Source organism: Apodemus sylvaticus, chromosome 3 (assembly GCF_947179515.1).
Source record: "Apodemus sylvaticus chromosome 3, mApoSyl1.1, whole genome shotgun sequence".
Lineage (NCBI taxonomy): Eukaryota > Metazoa > Chordata > Mammalia > Rodentia > Muridae > Apodemus > Apodemus sylvaticus.
In genome coordinates, this window is record NC_067474.1 from 29,599,738 (window position 1) to 29,623,239 (window position 23,502).

At 40.0% G+C, this 23,502-nt stretch overlaps 1 protein-coding gene and 1 pseudogene across 3 annotated transcripts; both read right to left on the minus strand.

The window, feature by feature from the left end:
* Nucleotides 1-1,362: 1,362 nt before the first annotated feature.
* Osgin2 (oxidative stress induced growth inhibitor family member 2) lies at nucleotides 1,363-21,122 on the minus strand. Of its 3 annotated transcripts, none has more exons than XM_052176124.1 (6): nucleotides 20,958-21,122; nucleotides 12,669-12,823; nucleotides 10,575-10,711; nucleotides 9,530-9,721; nucleotides 6,225-6,316; nucleotides 1,363-3,112 (listed from the first exon to the last, which is right to left on the minus strand). In XM_052176124.1, exons 1-6 carry the CDS (start codon nucleotides 21,038-21,040, stop codon nucleotides 2,080-2,082), a joined length of 1,692 nt encoding a protein of 563 aa, XP_052032084.1. In that variant the 5' UTR covers nucleotides 21,041-21,122; the 3' UTR covers nucleotides 1,363-2,079. The 3 variants fall into 3 exon arrangements, with proteins under 3 accessions (XP_052032084.1, XP_052032085.1, XP_052032083.1); XM_052176125.1 differs by lacking the exon at nucleotides 20,958-21,122 and adding an exon at nucleotides 20,494-20,682; XM_052176123.1 differs by lacking the exon at nucleotides 20,958-21,122 and adding an exon at nucleotides 20,321-20,470.
* Nucleotides 14,580-16,077, minus strand: LOC127680574 (tubulin alpha-1A chain-like; annotated as a pseudogene).
* Nucleotides 21,123-23,502: the final 2,380 nt, after the last annotated feature.

A 23,502-nucleotide genomic window follows, 5' to 3' on the forward strand; every position in this document is an offset into this window, starting at 1 on the left:
GGACTCATCCCTCTAGAACTGTAACCCAAACACATTCTTGCTTCTGTAAATGTCCTTGGTCACAATGTTTTCTTAAAGCAACACTAATTGTAACTTAGACATTCATACCTTAAAATACTTTTCACAATACTAATGTTCTCATGTTTATTCATACTGAAGTACTAGCATGTACATCTTACGGGTTCCAAGGCATTTCTCCTGGCTGTGGTGCCCTTGGTGTAGTTTCCCTATTGTTTGGTTTTAATCCCCATCCAACACTTTGAGGATTCTTTCAGCAATTTTAAGTATGCTATTTTCTCACATGATACAAGGAGGTGCTCACATGCTAGAGGTTAGGTACATAGGTCATTAAAAAGGAAGTCTAATATTAAAAAGTGGGTGGAATTTTGGCACAGACTTCATTGACAAGAGTACAGGAGGACGGTATGAGAGCTAATGCTTGACTACGATGCTCTGTACTGGACAGCCAGTACTGAAGGAGCTGGGGGAGGCTAGGGTTTGAGAGGGGTTCACATACCAGGTTTATTTAAGGACTTACTGAATTTCTAAGGCATCGTATTCTTAAAATGTATTAACTTCATCCCCTTCCCAACAATCGCAATGAAGTATAAAACAATCTCCTTACATGGAAGGGAATGCCAACCAGTCTTATTTTACCCCAGAAATCACATTAATGATACTGTTATTTTCAGTTTACAAAAGACATTAAAGAAAAGCAACCAATCCACCCCAGAGCTCAAGCACAGGCCAGAAAGAGACCACCGAGGTATGGTCAGACGTGTATCATTTCAAAACGCTGTGAAGTTGTTCTGAAAATAGTTAAATTTACTAAGGAGCTCGAATAGACTTGACAGTCCTAAAGCAGTTACGGTTCTCAGGAGTTATCAGGAGGTGTGAGCTGTCAGACACAGTTGTTAGAGGCAGACTGAACAGCACTGACGGCGAGTCAGGAGCACTCAGCAGCGAGGTTAACGGGACCCTCGATGGCAGCTCACCCACTTGAAACACTGGACACAGAAATCCAGTGAGCACATTCTAGGTAAATTATACCCCCCCCCCCAAAGGGAAAAAGCTTTGAAAAGCTTAGCAGGAACACATTTCACAGATTCTGTGAAAATGCAGTTGAGACTGTTAGAGGAGATAAATATACTAACCACTGTGGGCTGCAGTGCCGTTTCCTATGAATGAACACTGTTACAGATCTCAGAGTAATCACTTTGAGAATAGAAAAGGGCACAATCTGATTTTCCACATTAACCTTTAATAATTCTGCCAATACCCAAATAGTACTTTAATTTTAGAACTTACCGTGCCCCAAATCATGCTTCACTAATAAAAATTAACTCAGTGGTCACACAAGGGTAAGAAGTTCCATCCATAATTTATTGAATTACAAACCAGATTCATTAGCTGTTATGATGGCTAAACAGAATCTCAAAAAAGTATCTTAGTGGGTTCTTGGATGTCAGCATTATTGAAATATTAAATTACGAGAAATTAAAGATATCAAGTATCTTTCTGTCAAAATTTCAACTTGTAAAAATATTTTTAAAGATCATCGTATTTGATAAATTACGTTTATATAACTGATAATTTTAAAATAAATAAAACCTGAGTTGCAAATGCTTCTTCCTATCCTACCCCAGCACACAATTTATAGCTCATTTCCATTTAGACCAGTGTGCTTCAAACGTCAACGAACACACATAGAACCCTGGAGATCTTGTGTAGGAGTAGTAACTCTAAATGCCTCGTGAGCCACAGAGGAAGTGATGCTGTTGTCCCTTGGACCATCCAATTAAGTATGATTTCTGTCTGCATAACTGGCTTTATAAACGCCAAGTTAGAAAAGAATATTCTAGTTAAATGAAAGCATGAAGTATACCAAGTTGGCAGTGTTTGGGTTTGTCTGAGAGCGACACCTCTGACACACTTGAATACATCTTGGGATACTAAGCTTCATTAACTTTCGAAGACTGACAGCTGGAGGCTCTCCCAGTTAATTCAAGCCAATACACTGCAAACCACTGTTTAAAAAGTCTTTAATGGTTAAGCGTCCAGTTAAATTCCTTGTGACCTTTAAGCTACCCCATCTCCTCCTCCTCTCTGAACAAACAAATGCTGCTTTTTCTTCTGTCTTGTAGCCAAACAGCGAGTAACACCCAATGCCCCTCCCTTTAAGAAGCGAACAAAATTATCTCCAACCAAAGGGCCCAAAGCAAAAAGATTGGCTTCCTTAACACATTCGTAGGTGTATGCGTCAACCTCCACAGGGTTACCCTTGCATGTTATTGGCTGGCTTGAGTTACGGCCTAGGTAACACCCTTGTTCCTTCAGAAAAGATAGGTTAGGATGAGAACCTATCAAGATTACAGCTGCAGACAGCTTAAATATTTTCTTCAATCCAGAGACGCTTTGAAGAATGCATTTCATGTCTGACTTAAAGGAAAGCACACGGTGCTCAGGAAAACTGGTATAATCAGAAAAAGGATCTGAGTCTGCAGAGTATGACTGACTACACATCATATGATAGACTTTGTGATACTCAGGATACAGCTTTTTGGGAAGCTGTTTGAAAATTAAGCTTGGATCAGTTACTCGTCTGCGAAACACGTGGATCACAGGGATATTATTGTTATAGGCACAGAGCACTGCATCAGCTGCAGTAAGGCCGGAACCTACAATCAGCACCGGATCCACTCTGCCACGCAGAGTTCCTTTGTTTATAGCAGCTCCAAACTCAGGCATCGAATGAAATACAAAAGGAAACTCTTCCCCTTCAACTTCCAGATGGGCAGGAGAATCCAACGTTCCAGTTGCAAGAGCTACATTCTCGGCAAAGAGGCAAAAGGGGACATGAGAACCACCCGCTATTCGCTGATAGCCTCTGATTTCCCAGTTTCTCTTGATCAATTTTGACTTCTGGTTCTGTAAATGTTTTGTTGAAATATCTCTGTCTTGGCTACCATTATCACCTTGGTCTCTATAGAGTCTTGATACAGAGGTTATGTAAGTATTCTCTCGGAAATTCTTCTGAAGACCCATGACCTTTACATAGTGCTTGTAGTAACGAGCTATTTCCTCAGGCATGACACGGTCCCCCTTTAAGTTCCTGTAAGATGAAAAGGAAAAATACCCAGTGAGGACAGTACTTGATTACTTTTCTATCTGGCAAGCTTTTATATCTCAGTTGGTTCCACGATTGTTGTTAGTTAAAAATTACACTCACATTTTATAAAAATTATTTTTATGCTTTCTTATCCTACTGAGACAGGCAATCATTAGCAAAGCACATAACTACAAATACTAGTAAAGATGTGGGTAAAGGGGAGCACTGTCACTAAAGCCACACTGCAGATCTTTATGGAGTTCTCAAAATCTGAACTTTGATGACACTGTTTTACCATGCACAGGGTTTCAAGTCAGCATATCAGATATCGGCACATCAATACTTATCACAGTCTAGCGCAGGAAACAGGCAAAGAAACCATAGCCTAGAAAACACTGGCTCCCCTCCCCAGATATGAATAAAGCCATGTGACAGCAAAGTCCATGTGCCAGAGATACCATATTAAGTGAATCTGACCAATCTGAAAAGAACAAGAGTTTTCTCCCATTTATAGCTGCTAGATTGTACCTGAGTACACAACTTCAAAAAATCATGTATAAATGAGAAGAAACAGAAATAAAACTCTTTAGGGGATCAAAAAAAGCAAGTGATTAGGGGTCTGCTTGATAAACTTTCAATTAATAAATGAATTAAAATGCAGACATTTGAAAATCAGGCTATTTTAATCTTACACTGAAATTACTTAAATGGCATTAACAAATTACTGTTCAGGGGCTGGGCAGATAATTCAACAATCAACAGTGCCTGGGTTAAGGCCCGCATCTTTAATCCTCTGGCCTTTCCCTTTTGATACTCACTTTAACACATCCAAGAATATGCGGAACCACTGTGCCTGCTTACCAAATGAATTCAAACGACTAGACGGATTCTGCAACTTTGATTTGCAACCTCATCATATCTCCATTTTAAAAAGTCTGAAGTTAATGTTTTTGGGTTGGGTTTTTTGTTTGTTTGTTTTGTTTTTTGTTTTTTTGAGACAGGGTTTCTCTGTGTAGCCCTGGCTGTCCTGGAACTCACTCTGTAGACAAGGCTGGCCTCCAACTCAGAAATCCACCTGCCTCTGCCTCCCCAAGTGCTGGGATTAAAGGCGTGTGCCACCACCGCCCGGATTAAAGTTAATGTTTTAAGATTTAACTTTTTATTCCATTTAGTTATTGTACATGTATGAGTGTTTCTCCCCGTGTATCTATGTGTAGCACATATATGTCTGGTGCATGTGAGCATCAGAGAAGGGTTTTGGATCCCCTGTTACTGGAGTAATGGATGGTTGTGGGTCACCCACCAAGTACTGGGAACTGAACCTGCATCCTCTGTAAAAGCAGCAAGTGCTAAGTGGTGGTGGTGCACGCCTTTTATCTCAGCACTTAGAAGGCAGAGGCAGGTAGAGCTCTGTGAGTTCAAGGCCAGACTGGTCTACGGAGTAAGTTCCAGGTCAGCTAGGACTACAGAGAAACTCTGTCTCAAAAAACAAAACAAAACAAACAAACAAACAAAGCAAAATACATGAGAGAGAGAGGCGGGAGGGGGATGAGGGGGGGGGAAGGAAGGAAGGAAGGAAGGAAGGAAGGAAGGAAGGAAGGAAGGAAGGAAGGAAGGAAGGAAGACAGATTTGGGGATGAAGAGATGGGGTACTGACTGCTCTTCCAGAAGACCCTGTACCCACATGGCAGCTCATAACTGTCCCTACCTGTAGTTCCAGGCTGACACCCTCACACAGACATATATGCAGGTAAAACACCAATGTACATAAAATAAAAATAAATGAATCATCAAAAGCTTTGAAATCACAGAGATCCACCTGCCTGCTTCTATTTCCTTAAATGCTGGTATTAACTACGTGCACACTGCCAGGTTGATTTAGATCTAAGACTGATGTTCTTAAATCTTCTAAAATTAAGGAAACTTTATATGGACTAAACATGGTTGCTAACTATCAGGATGTCAATTATTCAAACTTTACATCTCTATTCTAACAAAGATTAAGTTCCTGCTTTCACTTACTTCCATTGATATTAAAATTAGATTCTCTGTATTCGTTATTCAAATCTGGTTTGTAGAAGAACCTGAATATGATAGGGACTTTTACATTTCTCCTTTTGAATTTTATATTCCTTTCCCCAAAATGAATAAGAACTGTATTCTTCCAATGAGAAATTCCTCAGTTAGCCCTACTTAAAGTACTAATAATTAAATATTGACTTTCATGTCCAAAGTAGCTGACCTGTGTTTTAGTTTATCATTCTAAATGACAAATCATAATAAGTGTATTATTACCCTTCAAAACAAAATCTTTACCCTTCAAAGATAAACACTGTGCTGGTGCTGGGTGTGGTGGTATACACCTTTAATTTCAGTAGATTTAATAATTCTGGCAGAGGGGCTGGAGAGATAGCTCAGCGGTTAAGAGCACTGACTGCTCTTCTAAAGGTCTTGAGTTCAAACCCCAGCAACCACATGATGGCTCACAACCATCCGTAAAGATATCTGACGCCCTCTTCTGGAGTGTCTGAAAACAGCAACAGTGTATTTACATATAATAAAATAAATAAATCTTTAAAAAAAAAAATTCTGGCAGAGGCAGACAGATCTCTGTGAGTTCAAGGACAGCCTGATCTTCATAGTGAGTTCTAGAACTGCCAAGGCCTATGTACAGTCTCTGTCAAAAAAAAACAAAAAACAAAAAACAAAAAAACCCCCCAAAAACCAAAAACCAAATCAAACAAATAAATAAAAAACCAACTTAGGCATATATACACCTAGTACACATAAGTAAATAAAGTCACATCGTTATTGAAAAATTGACACATTTGGGAAATATTGTATAAGCAGATGAGAAAGTAACTGATTTAAAATGAAAGATAAATCCTGTTTAACAAGGCTACTATAAACAGGTAGACACTATAAACAGTTCTTTATGTACACACAGCTTTATAGCATCCTAAATGGAAACTAGCTCACAATCACTGCCTCACCAGAGTTTTATTTGGCAAGTGTATTTCTATTCATGTAATACAGGATTCACAGATACTATGAACATTTCTCAACAGTCCCTTTCTTCATACATAAAAGAATTTTAATATAGTCAGATCTTTACCTTCGTTTGCTAGATATCCAGTCTTTGAATTTAAGTCCAGGTAGCTCCATCCAATTTCCAAAGCTGATTGTCAACATAGAACCTTCCATATTCTAGTTTAAAATAGTTGAAAAAATGCATTTTAAAAGCAAGCACATCTTATTTATATACAGATATAGATTATATAAAACATGTTCTCAGGAGTCCAAAAGAAACAGTGGTATATGAACTATGGATTTTGGTTTCAGCCATGAAAAATAACAATCACACAACAGGAAAAGGGATGCAAGCAGAGGTAATCCTGTTAAGTAAATTACCCATCTTCAGAAACACAAACATCTTGCGTTCTCTCATTTGTAGTTTATTTCTTTGAAATTCCATTCTAATAAAACTTTCATGTACTTCACCATTTGGAATGACATATAGTCATACATTTTTGAGACAATCACAGCACTAGTTTTGGCCTGTGATCTATAATTAAGATATACATGTTAACGAACACATCAGCATTTTTATTTCTTAAAGAAAAGAAAATGTTCATTAATTTCCATAACTTTGTACTTTTTTTTTTTACGAATTTTTTTTAAAAATTGGGAAACAGCTTTTCTCTATCATTTATAATTCTGAAATCTGGACACGGCTAAATACAACATAATCACTTTCTAAAAATAGAAAAATAAGCAGCGGTTGCCTGAGAAACAGACTCAGCATTGGGGTTAATGTTACCATCAAAGCAATAAGCCTTTCAAGCTTTCTCAAGCTACTTCTGCTTCCCTCAAAACAAAGCAAAAAAGCTAAGTGCCAAGGTGCTACCCAGTCACCACCAATCTCAGTCAGCACTGTAGACAAGGCCTCTGTAATCACAACCCGCCCTGTTTCTACACAGCCCAGCACTGAGAATGGGCATATAATAACTTTGATTCATTCACTGGCATGTTTTTGAGACAGGGTCTTGTGCATCTCTGAGTAGGAGATGAGTACATTTATTTATGTCATTTCTTAACACGTGATCTCACATACGCCAGTCTTGCCTTGACCTTCGTCATGTGATCTATAAAGCATGAATACCTGCTGTCACTGGGATAACAGTGTTCAGAAAGGGGCAGATGTTACACAAGTATGTCCAAGGGTATGTTAAATGGTATTTCTTCAAAGATGCAAGTGGGTTTTGAGGAGTGTGTCATTAGGAAGGGAAACTATTCCAGGCAAAATAAAAACTGATGTGACAGATTAATAACAAACAACATCACCAGTGCCATTCAGGAATTAAAAGAAACTGAACCCTGTGTAAAAAGTGATGTACTCTGCAAGCCTGGCTTACTCCAAGGCTTCACATTTCTAAAAATGGCCAGTGTCCCACAGCTTCTTAGATTACCTCCAAGCCTTTAGAATCTACTGAATCAGTTTATATTTGCATGAACTTTAAGCAATGCTGTGCTTCTGTGACTATGGAAGTTTTATCCTAATGATGCTGAATACTAGTGCTTACTTTTACACACACACACACACACCACTTGCTTTTATGTGTACAGATTCAATCTCTGAAGGGATTGGGGCTGTAGTCTGGTTGACAGAATACTTGCTTAGCATGCACACAGCTCTGTGCTTTGTCCCCAGAGCCTCATAAACTAGGCATAGTGGGACACATCTGAAATTGCAACATTTAGGGGGTAAAGGTAAAAAGAAGAGAAGTTCAAAGTCAGAGTTTAGCGCCAGCCTAGGAGATTAAAACTATATTTATTGAGGGCAGTCTAGTCTATAGAAGGAGTTCCAGGACAGCCAGGACTGGAAAAAACTAGTGTGTGTGTCTGTGTGTGTGTGTGTGTGTGTGTGTGTGTGTGTGTGTACTAAGCATAAACAAGTTTCCTTGCTAGGCAGCTCTACAAGCAGATTTTCATATACTGTTCACTGCTGGAAGATTTCAACACATCTTCAGCAAACAGCAAGGTTTGCAGGGCAAGAGCAGCAGCACGGGGCCAATGGTGAAAGCCTGTGTGAGTAGCTGTGGTGGTCTGAATGAAAATGGCCCCCACAGGCGCGTGCATTTGCATCCTTAGTCAGCAGCTGTTTTAACTATTTAGATTTAACTGTAAGGATTAAGGTGTGTGGCCTTGTGGGAGGAGGTATTATTAGCTGGGAGTGGGCTTGAGGTTTCAAAGCCTTGCTAGGCCACTGTCTCTCACTCTCTTCCTGCTACCTGTGCATGAGGATGTGGATCTCAGCTATCTCTCTAAGCCCCTCTGAATGCCACCATGCTCCCCACCATGATGAGAATGTGTGAACCCTATGCAAATGGAAACAAGCCCCCAATTAAATGCTTTCTTTCCTAACAACTGCCTTGATCGTGTGTCTCTTCGCAGCAACAGAACACCAATAGAGTCATTAAATTGGGTTTAGGCAAGGACTTTACAAGGCTCTGAAACAGGGAGAAATGTCTTTTGTTCAAATTAAATCTTTCATTTATAATATTGTTTCTTTAAAATCTTAAAAACACATGGAAATGCAGACTGGAGACATAGCTCAGTGGTTCAGAGGACAGGCTCTTCTAGAGGACCAGAGTTTGATTCCTAGCACCTACAGGGCAGCTCACAGCAATCAGTAATGCCAGTTCAGGGCATCTGAAGACCACTTCTAATTTCTGTGGGCACCAAACATCCACATGGTACGCAGACATACATGCAGATGAAACACTTATACATTTTTATGTGTATAAAATAATATGAATACATCTTTTAAAAAAGAAAGAAAATACATGGAAATAAAAGATAGTGGTTTTCAAAATACCCTGTGACAATTTCCTAAGCTTTAAATTATTGAAATTTTATTTACTACGAAAAGTGTGCTTTTTTTTCTACACAATTTGTATAGTTAGTAGAAATATGCCTATTCAATGTACGCTTAACAAAACAGCAATAATAAACTGGGCATGCTGGGTTACACCTTTAGTACCAACACCTTAGGCAGAGGCAGATCTCTGAGATAAGATCAGACTGGTCTACAAAGTGAGTTTCTAGGTCAGTCAAAGATACACAGAGAAGCGCTGTTTTGAAAAACAAACAAAATGACCCCCCCCCAACTAAGAAAGTAGAATCAAGTTGGAAGCTGGCATGGTGGCACATGCCCTTAATCTGAGCCCTTGGGAGCAGAGGCAGGTGGAAGTCTGAGTTTGAGGCTAGCCTGGTCCATAAAGCGAGATCTAGGACAGCAAGGGTTATGCAGAGAAGTCCTGTCTTCAAAACAAAACAAAACAAAAATCCAGCTGGTTTTATTAGGACAATATATAATAAATCCCTCAATATACACTAAGATGTGAGTAACATACTTACATGCCATGCCCCTCCAGGCGGGCCCTTACCAAGAACTAAGTGAGGGATATAATGATGTTGTTCCAATTTCCAGTGCAGAATGGACGGGGAATCATACCCAAAGTCAGCATCCGGGTGAAGAAGGGTATCAAAAAGGACTGCCACTGGATTGGACGATCGCCCCTCAAGACCCTCAGACAGGTATTCTAAGTCCTGGACCAAAGGGAAAAATATGTGAGTTTGAGAAAAACCAAGACAACTATGTTGATGAAGGACAGACATGCCAACTCAGTAGCTTCTAAGAGTGGCTGAGAGAACGTGTGCTTTCCTTGAGGTCATGCATACTACATTCCCCTGCAAAATAATGTAGGCAATGTTAGTATTTAAAACAATAAGGTTTGCTTTGCTTTGTTTTGTTTTGTTTTGTTAAAAATCCTCATAAGTGTTGAAGTTGCCTTTGGCATACAAAGGTCAACTGGGATGTAAATGGTAGCACTTCCCAAATGGATTTCAGCACAGAGAACATATTAAACCCTCACCGGTAGGGCTGCAGAGATGGCTCAGCCAGGAACATGCTTTCCTCACAAGCATGAGGACCTGAGTCTCATCACCAGACCCACATTTTAAAAGTCAGGCATGGTAGCCGTGCTTACAGTAACCGCAATGTGGAGGCAGAGATGGGAGGACTTCTCCAGATCACTGGCTAGGCAGCCTAGCCTAGGTGAGTGTAAGGCCTATGAGAACCTCATTTCAAAAACTATTCTGGACAGTTCCTGAGAAACAACACCCAAGGTTAGCATGCAGCCTGCACCTACAGGCGTGCACACACTCATGCTCATATGTACACGAACCCTAAGCCATATAAAACTTTTAAAGCTCCACGAGGAAATTAGAAATATTTGCTCAAAAATTCGATTTAATTTAATATGACATCAGAATGTATTTATAAAACTAAAGTAAATTACAAAGCATTATTTAGGATGAAGGATTTACAGCAAAGAAATACACACATAAGGCTAATAATTTCAGCATTAAAATATTTTATAAAACAAGTAACAAATAATACCTGATCCACAATGGAGAGATGCCTTGCTTCTTCTAGTTTACTATGTAAGATTGTATTTGGATGTATTGCTTCAGATGATAAATATGGTCGGTAGCCTGACAGCATATATGAAAGGCATATTCCTGAAGGTCCATTCCCTATTTTTTTTTAAAAAAAAGCAAAGTTATGTAAGTTGGTCTTCTTTTTGGCTGGGTTCCCCTCGCCTGTTCTTCCTCCTCCAATCAACTAAAACCTGGCACTCAGAGCTGACCCTGCCTTCTCTCGCAGTCTTTCAGAATCTTATCTACTTAAGGCTTCCACTCTATGCTACTGGCTTCCACAATTAGCTGTCTAGGATGACCTGTTCCTGGGAAATACATATTTTCATAAGCTACTTCTTTATTACGTTTAATATGGAATCAAAATCAGATTAGCCAATAGCAGGAGAGAAGGCTCAGCAGGTAAATGCACCTGCCACCCATCTTAGCAATCTGAGTAAAATCTCTGGAACACACACAGTGAAAGGAGAACCATTTTTTGCAAGTTGTCCTCTGACCTCCACACATGGACTGCAGCATACACATACATTAAATCAATAAACAAACAAAATAATGTGTGAAAAAGAACCTTACAACAGATACTTTAAAACCAATTCATATGGTTATATCCACAAATGCAAGGAAAATCATTTTACAAAACCCAGCATCCATCCAGGATTTAAAAACATACAGAATTTGAAAGAGGAAAACTTCTTCAACATGACGAAGAACATGTTAAAAATACAACAACAACAACAAAAAAAAAAAAAAACAAGTAACAGTCCTACTCATCATCATGATGGAAAGCCTGAAATTAAAAATGCACAATTTGAGAAAGGAGGGGAAACACTGTTTGCCAGTGACATGATTATCTATATAGTAAATCCCAAGAACTGACCCCTCAAGATCTCAGAGCCAGCAATTATATCAGTAAGCAAAAGCCAACCACTTTCTTACAGCAGCAATGAAAAAAGTACAATTTGAAATAAAAATCACACTATCATTTACATTTATGTCAAAGAAATATTTTGGCATTATTTTAACAAAAAATATATAAGTTACATAAAGAAGACCAATTCTGACTAACGAAATAATTTTTAAAGGCCCACATAGATAGGAAGATACTCCATCTTCAAAGATAGGAAGACTTAAAATTATTGTTAGTTGTTCTTAACCTGACCTGTAGACTTAATGCAACTCCAATAAACAATCTAAGAGAGGCAATTAGAAAGGCGCATAGCCCCCACAATGCCGTCCTGAGACAGGTCTTGTTTGCCTTCCTCAACCTTGAATATTAGATGGAAAGTATAAGTAGCAGGTAGTTAAATAAATGTAATTATCAAAAGTTTTAAAAATCTCAATTGCTGAATTTTAGTAGCTGTACATCCTATCCATTGAGGAGATACAAAAGCTACAAATAGTTATTATAATTTAGGGAGTTATAAATCTTGCTGCATAGCACTATAATGTCAAATGGCACAAGTTACTAACTTACAGTTGTCACTCTTTTATAAGTCTGTCTATAGGTGCCTATCCAATTTGACAGAACTATAGGGTTGAAATACAATAATAATATAGACAGAATGACTTCACAGAACTCTATAATACTGGTCATCATTAACGGCTATCGGCAGTAATTCAGTGAAAAGCTATTGCATCCCAAATTTGACTCTGTAATCATATAAACCAATCCTTCTCCAAAGATTTGGTAATGGTTATTTTAACATATCTAACAACTTAATACTTCATTACAACTCTATCCTTTATTACCTGCCTCCATTCACAGAAGCATCTTTATTTTCGTCCTTTCAAGATACTTATTAATTACCACATGGTAGTTGTACATATTTGTGAGGCAAAGTGTGGCATTTTAATGCATATATACAATAATGATCAAATCAAGGTTACATATACATCACTTTGGATGCATACCAGTCATTTGAGCTGAGAACATTCAAACTGCTACTATTTTAACAAGTGGAGCCTTTTCAATAGGATGGAAGAACATACAGGCCTTAGAATTACAAAAGCAGTAAGAGCAGTAACTAGCTTTGAGAAACAAAATATAGTAACTTACCAATAATTACCATAGGCAGAGTCACTGATGAATCTTCAAGTAAAGAAGTTTCTTCAACTAATGGCATCCCTTTGACTTTTGGCCCCAAATTGTCACCAAAATATTGCACTAAAGAATTAAAAATCTCTCCTTCAGTTTCAGTGTCACTATAGTTTCTTTAAAAAAACAAAACAAAACAAAAACAGTATAGTTAATATGTTTTATAAAATCTAATTCTTTCTCATATTTAGGCAATAAAATATCCATGAGTTGGATAATGCTTTCAGTGGTATATCATATACGTTCACAAGTCCAAAGTAGCCATTTATCTCATATTAATATCTTTAAAGCACGCTATAACTACTGAGTAAGCTTTCCCAGGCTAGGGAAGCAGCTCAGTTGGTAGAGTACCTGCCTGCATCAGACCTGAGCTCAGTCACCAGAAACCCCCATAAGGCCGATCACTGTGTCAGCTCCCTGGGGATCAATGGCCAGTCAGTCCAGTCACTGAGCAATCTGCAGGTCAGTGAATGATTCCATCTAGAAAATATAGGTGGATAGTTTCTAAGGGGGTCTGCTGATGCACGTGCGCGCACGCGCGCGCGCACACACACACACACACACACACACAGCTTCTTCTATCAACCAAAGACAATTACAGTTGAGATTTTGTAATTCTTTTGGATGCCTAGGAAGAGCTGATTTCGTTTCTACTTTTTTTTTTTTCTCAGCCAGGAGCCAATGGTGCACATCTTTAATCCCAGAAGTCAGAGGCTGTTTTTTGTTAAAAAAAAAAAAAAAAAAAAGCATTGTCAAAGATATTTTCAGATATTTTAAAGAAGAGAATACAAACATTGGGCCTTTCGGGAAAAAGAAATAAGATCTTAATGTTGACTTCAAATCCTTATTTACCAACTACCTCTCTAGAAACTAGTTTCAGTATTCTGGCATCAGTCGATAACTGTAGCATTCTCTGAACTCAATTAATGCTGTTATTTTTAGATTACGTCAAAACAGAATCCTCAGATTACTTTTCATCTCTCGCCAACAATTTTAATGTCTGGTAGGGCTGATGCAGTACATATTAGCTGTGTTTATTAGGACTTTCTAAATGACATGTTATTTCACAGGACTAAGGTGAAATTGTTAATCCCAGGGGATTGATACATGAAACCTTGAGAGGCTCCTGCCTTTGATGGCTAATCTCTATTGTCAATTTGACTGAGTCTGAGGAATTTTCTATATCTGATTATTTGAAGCATGAAAATGCACTATAAATGTGGGCCACACCTTCTACTAGGAGACCTGATAGAAGAACAGGGATGGAAATTTGCTTTCTAGCCTGTTTGTCTTTACCTTGCTGGCAAGCTCCTCTACTATCCTGCTGACAAAGCATTCCTTCACTGATCTTAGAATCAGCTGCTTCAGGGTTCCACCACAGACTAAAGACTAGCAGGCCTCCAGGAATCTTCCAGAACTTCAGCCACACCCTGGGACTGCTGAGACATCCAGCTTCATGGACTGAACAAATATCAGATTCTCCACTTATTCAGCCTGAAACAGTCTTTGCTGAACTTATCTGGACCATGAAAGCCAATCTACTAAATTCCCTTAATAACCATTCCATCAGTTCTGTTCATTTAGAGAAGTTAATACACTATCCCAGGTACAAAGTTACACTAAGTATCCATCACACTACCCCAGGATAGTACAAAGTTACACTAACTAATACTCTACCCCAGGATAGTACAAAGTTACATTAAGTATACAATACACCACGGAATAGTACAAAGTTGTTAAGAGACACTAACCTTTTCTGGCTCTTAAAACAACAAAAAATCTGCCCTTAATGAAGACCAGTATTCTGGTCTTCATTAGATTTCTTAGATTTCTATTTGTTTTGCTTTGTTTTTAAGACAGGGAATATTTTCCCATCAGTGAAATGGACAGCTTGGATCTGTGACAAATTATTCATGTTTAAAGCCTAAGTCAGTAACTATATGTCCAGACCACAACTTTCTGTGTTGAAACAGAATAAACTTCCTTATAAAAGTTGCACCTTTGGGAAATTTAATTTAGTGTTCAGCTTCTTCCTCACCCTCTCAAGAGAATTCACACCAATTTCCTCATAATCCTTCTCTAGGGCAGCCATGTTCTCACCGGCCTCAGAGAACTCCCCCTCCTCCAAGCCCTCACCAACATACCAACCAGTACATGAAGGCATGCTTGGCATACATCAGATCAAACTTGTGATCTAGGCAAGCCAGGCCTCAGCAATGGCTGTGGTGTTGCTAAGCATGCACGCAGCTCTCTTGGCCAGTTACACAGTAGGAGGCTGATAACTAATGCCAATCTTAAAGTGAGTGGGGCACCAGTCCACAAACTGGATAGTACACGTGGTCTTAATGGTGGTAATGACAGCACTGACATCTTTGGGAACCACAGCTCTGCCATATAGTAGGCAGTAAGCCACGCATTTACTATGCTAATGGTCACAAATCACTATCTGGTTGGGCTGGCTAAAAGCAGACATTGGTCCTCTCTGCTACAGAAAGCTGCTCATAGTAGGCTTTCTCAGCAGAAATGACAGAATAGTGGCCAGAGGGAGAAGATTCAAGGACAGGGCACAAAATTGGTCTGGAATTCTGTCAGGTCAACATTCAAGGTCCCATCAAATCTGAGGGAAGCAGTGACAGAAGACAGTTTGACCTACCACCCTATTTAAGCTAGGTGTTCAATGTTGAGATTTCTATAACAGATACCATAGACAGTCCAATTATCTATCACGAAGGCACAATCAGACCACCCACCCCTCCAGGGTGGTGTGGGTGGTGAGGATGGAATTGTAGGTCTCAACCACAGCAGTGGAAACCTTGGGGGTTTGAGTAAATGGAAAACTCCAGCTTCAACCTCTTTCCATAACCAGAGTCACTCCATCAGCAGGGAGATGAATTCACAGCCAGATGCCCCGCCAAAATCATGGAAAACCCAGAAGCCCTGAAGATCTGTGCACTGGTCAGCCAGTTTGAGAGTTTTGTCCAAAACAAGGTCAATGATCTCCTTGCCAATGGTTTAGTTGCTGGGGGCAGTTATAGGCAGTATCTTCCTTGGCTGTGATGAGCTGAGCTGCTCAGGACAGAAAAGTTGGCAGTAGGTACCAGCACACAATTCATCAATAGCTATGGGTTCCAGGTCTACGACCACTGCCCAAAGCACATGCTTGCTAGTGCCTGTCACACTGAAGGAGGTGTTGGAAGAGTCATCTTTTCCCCCATGGCCATCAGGCTAAATGTTATTTACAGGCAGTAGAGCTCCCAGAAGGCCATGCCCACCTGGATACCAGCCTGGCCAACGTGGATGGAGATGTACTCACACATGGTTGCTACTTTGAGGTCGTCGCCAAATGAATGAGGGAGACAATTTAAGCACGATGCTTAAATGATCCACGTAAGAGAACCTGCTGCTTACATTTCTCTTACGTAGCCAAAGCAGACAACCTGTTGGCACGTCTGTTAAAGGTAGCCCATCCTCACATGCAGGCCTGCCCCTAGAAGGGTGTTTATGCTCAACCCACCCCATTCAGATCATCCACCTACACCTCTGGAGTCAGATGCAGGTGTATCTGCTGCTTCCCTACTTCTGCTTCTTGGCAATTCCACAAAACCTAAGTGGTTTTTCCCTTGTTGAGATATTTTTCTACACAGTTTAACTCAGACTAGCCTTAATCACAGTATGTAGCAGAAGCTAGCCAAAAACTACTGATCCACTTGCCAGGTGCTAGGGTTACAGATGTGCCATGCTCAGTTCAGCCTAACTTGTACTTTTTATATTATTACATTCATTTACTCCCATTGGGGAAGGGAAGGTTGTGAGTGTGCCAAGGCACGTGTGCAGAGGTCAGAGGACAGCCTGTGGGAGTCTGTTCTCTCCGTCCGTGTGAGCAGCAGGGATGAACTTAGATCATTACTCTGAGCCATCTCTAACCTGAGTGCTTTATGCTCTGGGATATCCATCCTTCTCCAGTGAGAGCAAGGGAGAAACCCTATTTCTTCTGCAGGCTTCTAGCCAGTCATTTTGCCTACATAAACCTCATTTATATTATCATTGTTGTAAAGGTCACAATTCTGTCTTGGGACCTGCAGACCTTCCTTTAGTGTTTTCCAGCCATCTTTACCTTAAACATTGATGCTTGCTCCTACAGATAAAACCCAAGACATATTAAAATGCTCATTATGCTAAGGTTTTGATAATGAATGACAAAGGCTACCTACCTGTTCTTTCTCATAACTGGATCTTAGCTTTTTAGTGTCGGTATTTATGCTGGAATACATACAAAGGCCAAGAAACTAGAAACAGACCCACGAGGTAGGTAGGAAGATACACCTTAAAGGGCATGGGGCACGGTAGAATATGTGATAACAAAGTAGAGAGGTGAATTACTAGAGGTAGAAACGATTCACTGAAAGGGGAACAGGGAGATGGGAGAGAGGTGGAAACTAAAGATGCATGGAAAAGCTACACAGAAGCGTAATACTTAGTAAGTGAATTTTAAAATAAAATGTAAAAATAGGGTGTGTATAAATCAGAAAGTGCATTTTAACAGCCAATTTCCTTCTGATATGTGGTATCCCTCTGGTCAGCAAGCTCAGCAGCAAACACCCTTGCCATCTCCAAAGTCTATTTTTTCAGTTTCTTGTTTTTGTTTGGACTCTCATCAAAGACGTAATCCACCAAACAATGATTTCTGGGCTTTCTATTTCATTCCACTGATTTATGCTTATATTTATGCTAGCAGCAGGTTTTATTCATTCCTGCTGCTCTGCAGTAAATTTTGAAACTAAAAAAGGTGAGTCCCATAACTTTGCTTTTTCAACCTTTGTGAATTCTGGGTCTCTTGAATCCCCATGAATCAACTTATGTAAAAAGGGCAGTTTGTCTTTATAATACTGTACTGGCTGTAGATCAGCCAGCCACAAGAGTATCATTTTTAAAAGATTCAGGTTTCCGGCCTATGAACATAAAATACTTTTCTATACGGTCATGTTGAATTTCAGAGAAGTTGTTCTGAGAAATTCACAGCTATTTCCGACCCTATGTTAACACTAAGTATATGATAAACAAACTGATAGTTATGCTACTGCAAAAATTAAAATTCCTGGAAAGCCATACCTGTATTCAGTCTGTCACTGACTGCAACTTCATCATGTAGCATACTTAGACCCTAATTTCTTCTAAGGCTTCTTGCTTTCCAATGTACAGCCTTGTACTTTTTGTTAAATTTCTTTCATTGTTTTAATGAAAATTTTAGTGTTTCATTTTTTTACACTAAGTGGAACTATTTTGTCAATTTCCCTTTCTGGTTATCCATTATTGTTGTATACAAGTATAATTCACTCTTGTACAACTAATCTTGTATTCTGAAATATTGCTGAATTTGATATAGGTCTCAAGAAGGTTGATTCAAACATTTCCTAAGTCTTGAAGATAAAAAGAACAAAATTTCTTTGTACAAAAGAAAAAATTTAGATCAAAAAGCTCTAAATTCTTTACATTAGCCTACCCGAATTCCATAGTAAGGGCAACTCCTGATTTCTTAATCATTAGCATAATCTTTTAGTGTGACAAACCACAGCAATACTTTTCCTAAACTCTGGTTAACTGGTTTTGCCTGAAGCATTAATGAAATGTAAGTGCATTAGTAACTATGCAACACCTAAATTAGGACGTTGTTGTTAGGTTTTTATAGTATATTTGTGCTATATATTTCAGGACTATGAACAGGGTTCATTTGTACTTGGGTTTCCAATTCAATGAATAGTCTAAGAAAAACTATTGAGGTTTCTTTGGTTTTCATTTTTTTTGTTTAAATCCACTGTTTCTTTATTTAGGGCACCAACAAAGTTGTAAAATTTATAAAATTACATTTCATTACAAGAACATGCATTTTGCATGAAAAAATGTTAGCACACTGACAGACATTAAAGTCAAGACTCTTCACTATGATTTTGGAAGCCTTTCACACTTTGCTTTTGAAAAACTATAGCAAAGTTACTAAACAAGGTAGCATAGATATAACTTTTGGTAATTAAAAATTTGTATTCAATTACAGAAACACCTTTTAAAATAATGAAATACAAATCTGCATTCAATTTTAAGGGAATTGAAACCACAATTCCAGGTTTTCTCAAATGGTTACTCCCACACTAAAAGGCTCTAAGGTGCCAAATAAAGGCAGTCTCCCACTTTATTTTCCAGAATAGAACATGTAAAGCCTTCTCCCTTGAAACATTCTGTCATGATGCCTAGCAATGCAGACTCTGGAGAAACCCCAAAATGTAGTTGTAATCACAAACTGTTTTAAAATAAGTCTCTATTAAAGTTTTGCATAGGACAGCATCAGTGGCTGAGGATGGCAACGCAATGGGAAAACAATGACTTTATTAGCAAGGCCCTGCATTTCCTTCCCAGCAACACAAAAATCAGTGACTAAAACACCACTAGACTAGAAATGTTCCTGAAGGAGCTGGCAATCTTAAATCTCCTTTAAATCATTTAAATCCTGATCTAACAGAAGTCTTTTAACGATGATAATTATCTATAATAATGCAATAAATATACTTTCTTATCTCTCTACACTTAACTGTAGCAAATACTTTTCACTCCCCCCCCCCCAATTTCTTTGCACAGAGATAAGAGGATGGTATTTACCACATAGCCTCAGAGTATGAATTCCTGACACCCTGTTGTACCGCTACGGTACAACAGGGTGTCAGGAGACTTTCTGAGGGTTATTTTCTAAAAGAAATGTAGCTTCCCAAGAGGCTTCAAATTTTCACTCCAACCTACTTTTTACAATACTCAAAGTAAACAGTTTGTGAAGTACACAACAATCTGTCTAGAGCATAGTATTCAGCAGTCTATGGCATAAAACTGTCTTAGGATCTAGAGTTTAAAGTCTCCTTACAAACTCAAGAGGTGGGGCAGACCTAGCTCGTTGCTATTACAGCGAGAGTTCTGTACTTTCTCTGTACATCACATTATTTTCAAACCTCTTCTGAGAAGGCTATTAAATACACACAACTTATCTATATTAAATAAAATAAGCTCTGTGATTTGTATTGATGACAGTCACAAACACCGTGACTTGTGTCTAACATTAGTAATGAAAAAAATGTTAGTATTTTTAGAAGTTATATTAATATCCTTTCCACCCAAGTTAATGGTTCACCTTAATTCTATGAGCCTCTATTAAACAACTCTTTATCAGTTTATTCTGTAACATTCAAACGTGTAAAGGCAGGTTCTGGAGTCCTTACTAAACATAACACTTCACCCCACCCAGTTTCTAGTACTTTTTGATCTTTTCTGTAATTCCTCAAAGTGCCGGTCAGTTGTACTGGATCTAGAACATTCATATTTAAAACTATTGTTTTTCTCACCTTAAGAAACTTTCATCATAATTTGAGTATAAAACTGCCACTTCCCAAATGTCTCCAATTTAAATCACTAATACCTTAGTTAAGTCACAACCTACTGTCACTACATGACACATTCTTCTCCACTTCCCTTCAAGCCAGTAACTTATGTTCCTAGATTTTTAAAAGATCAAAAAAAAAATCAAAGGAGGTTGTTCACGGATTTTCAAATTTACCATTTACATGTAACCGACTCACCGCCGGCCTAGCCACTCTCGCTGTCCTGTGACCCGCGCGGTCCAAGAACAAGAAGAGGGGAACAAGAAAAGAGCGGGGTCCCCGGAGCTCCGAGCAGCGCCGGCCCAGCGGGCGGCGGCCGAGGAGCACACGCTGCAGAGCCAGCTCCGACCCATCCCGGGGGGGAAAGTCACCTGAAATGACCGGCCAGGGAGCAGCGGCAGCACCACACAGGCATGGAGAGCGGCTGCCGTCCTCCCGGAGGGCCGACCGGGCTCGGCCCGGCGCGCGCTCCGCCTGCACCGCGGCTTACAGGCGCGGGAGTCTGTCCCCGGACAGTGGCTTCCGCTCCTCCCCGCCGGCGGCAGGGCGGCGCAGCGAGTGATGAGCGCCGCGCTGGGGGCGGGAGCGGGCGCTGCGACGGCGACGCGCGGCTCCGCCCACCACGTGCGGCACGCGGACGGGTCCGCCGATTGGTGGAGTCGCGGCGAGGGGCGGGCCCACGGGAGGGAGACACGCACGGTAGCGGTGCTGCGGTCCGGGTCCTCACGAGGCCTACACTCGACTCGGGGCCTGGGGTGCGTGCGCGGTGCAGGCTCTCGGGATCACGGAGCAGCAGAGAAGAGGCTCGTCCTTCAGTCCGGCCGCGAGAACCTACCTGAGCTCCCGTCCTCGCACTGTCTCGGGTGCGTCTGGCCTCGGCCCCCGCATCGCGGCCACCCAGAGAATCCCGCAAACCATCGGTCCCCCGGCCGCACGTCCCGGGCCGGGTTCAGCCTCCCTTCTTAAAGAGCGCGGCTCCAACTTTCCCCGGAGTGGGCACGGCCTCAGCCCCGCAGAGACGCGCGGGGAAAGGGGCCGGGCCAGAAGATGTTTTGGTCTCTCCGGGTGTCTGCGATTCCATTGGCAGTCAGGGAAATTCAGAATAGGGAGTGCACCCTATTTGGTATTTGTCCAAAGTTAAAAGGTGGAAAGGGCGGGAGCGATTGATCACCTGCTGTTCTACTCAGACAACGCCTCCTCCATTAAGCCGTGATGGGGGTCGGGAGCAATTAAAATACGTAGATGTTTATGTCTTTAAAAGAAGTTCTCTTTAAAAATGTTGGTTGGAGTCTGCATTTTTTTTTTTAAGAGAACACATCCTGGCAGAACATTGTAGCCTATGCCTTGATTTCAGCACTGAGGAGGGCAGAGGCAAGTGGATCTCTGTGAGTTCGAGTCCGGCCTGATCTACATAGGGCTTTGTAGAGAGACCCTCCCACAAAAAGAAAGAACTCAGCCTGCCTTCAGGATTCCATTTCTAAAGGTGTATTTACAGGCTTTTTAACATTGTTTTTCTCCTCTTTGAAATAATAGCATTATGACAGTTCTTTTTACTTTTAACGTGTTAACAGTTTTGAAGGAGAAAGGAAAAAAGCCGTGTCTGCGAGACTTTGACTAAAACTGCTTTATGGTGGAAAGCTTAGATTTCTTCAGGTCCAGAGGCTAACCACCTTATCTAGGCTAGATCTAGCACTGCCGAATAGCAGTTACATACCCAACTCTATTAGTCAACTAACATCTTGTGACTAGAAGATAAAAACCTTTTGTAATCTATTAACAGACCACTAGCTCCCACAAACCAAAAGCTAAGGATGGAATAAGGCAGCATCCTGAGACCATAGGGAAGCTCCCCTCATCTCACTGTACCTGTCTCTCTGGTGCACTTTAATAAAGTACGTTGTGGTGGCACACGCCTTTAATCCCAGCACTGGGGAGGCAGAGGCAGGTGGATTTCTGAGTTTGAAGCCAGCCTAGTCTACAGAGTGAGTTCCAGGACAGCCAGAGCTACACGCAGAAACCCTGTCTCAAAAAAAACAAAACAAGAAAGAAAATTAAAAAAAAAAATGTGTTAATGGGCTATAGTTACTCAAAATGGCTTCAGAATACTTTCTTCTTATTCTAAGAGGAAAGCTGCGGGTTTTTGCAATGTGACATATAAGACTATGCATTTTCTAATATTCATACCACTATCCTTTTATGCATTTTTCCCATTAGGTCTTTGTTTAAATTTGTAAGGTTTTTTTTCATTTATATAGTGTTTTTTCAATGGTTTCAGAACAAATAAAATCATCAAATTTCAAGTTTACATTGGTTTGTATTAACTAGTTTTAACAAAAATATTTTTGGCCACTTATGCACAGGGTGTGTGGGGAGGAATGAGTATGTGAATGCAGATGCATACAGAGACCACAAGAGGTTATGGAAGAACCTGGAGCAGAGGTTAAAGGCAGTTGGGAGCTGCCCAATCTCTGTTCCCAGAACCAATATCTGTTCTCTGCTTTTCTGCAAAGCAATTATGTTCTTAATAGATGAACCCCTAATGTTTTGAGTGGATCGGAACTGTAAGAAAACGAATTGCTAGTGTTGAAGCTTTCTGATCTGTAGTATTACAGTATGGCAGCCTGAGCCAAGATAGTGTGTTTTTGCATTTTCTACAAACAAGATTTTAATCATTCAAAACAAACAGTTGCATTTTATATCATCTGGGCAAACCTGATAATGGCCATGTTATAAAAGCCAGTAATTTGGTCATATAATACTCAGAACATTACAGGGAAGAATCTAGAAATGGTATCATTTTATTAACTTGAAGCTAGAGACCCTTTCAGATTTGTTAATCAAGGTCATTGATTCTTTCGGTACCATAAGCAGCCTGATGAAACTGAAATTCTCATCCCCTTTTTGCCCTAGACAGGAAGTACTCAGAATACTCCAATGAGTACATCCAAAACTGGGGCTAGAAGCTCTATTAAAGACTTCAGATGAATAAAACTTCAGGTTTGTTCAAGGGACAGAAATCTAACAAAGAGGCTTCCCTCCTAAGTAACCCTTTTTAAAGTTGTTAATTCAGCTCAGCTGCAGAGACTTTACAGAAACAGATCAAAATAACTTCATTATATAAAGAGTTACTTTATAGAATAAGAGAGCAGAAGAAGCATAATGAGGGGTGGGGTTGAGGAAAATTACTAAGTCACACTGTAAGATTCCATCAGTGTCTGAACAGGAAGCTGTGTCTGACATGCGGGATTTTAATGTGTTGTATTCTTTCTCTGCTACAGACTTAGTTTAGGAGGTCCGAACTTTGTTTCTCTGTTCACTGTTATATAGCAGAATTTGGCTTGGGGAAGACTACACAGGTAACACCCAAGTTAACTCAGCAG

Excerpts from the sequence above, each read along its gene's own strand:
- Osgin2 (XM_052176124.1), bottom strand. The coding sequence starts at position 21,040 with ATGGTTTGCGGGATTCTCTGGGTGGCCGCGATGCGGGGGCCGAGGCCA. Across the intron at positions 12,824-20,957 it reads GTGCGAGGACGGGAGCTCAG|AAACTATAGTGACACTGAAA; the intron begins GTAGGTTCTCGC and ends GTTTTTTTAAAG. Across the intron at positions 10,712-12,668 it reads TCTGCCTATGGTAATTATTG|GGAATGGACCTTCAGGAATA; the intron begins GTAAGTTACTAT and ends AAAAAAAAATAG.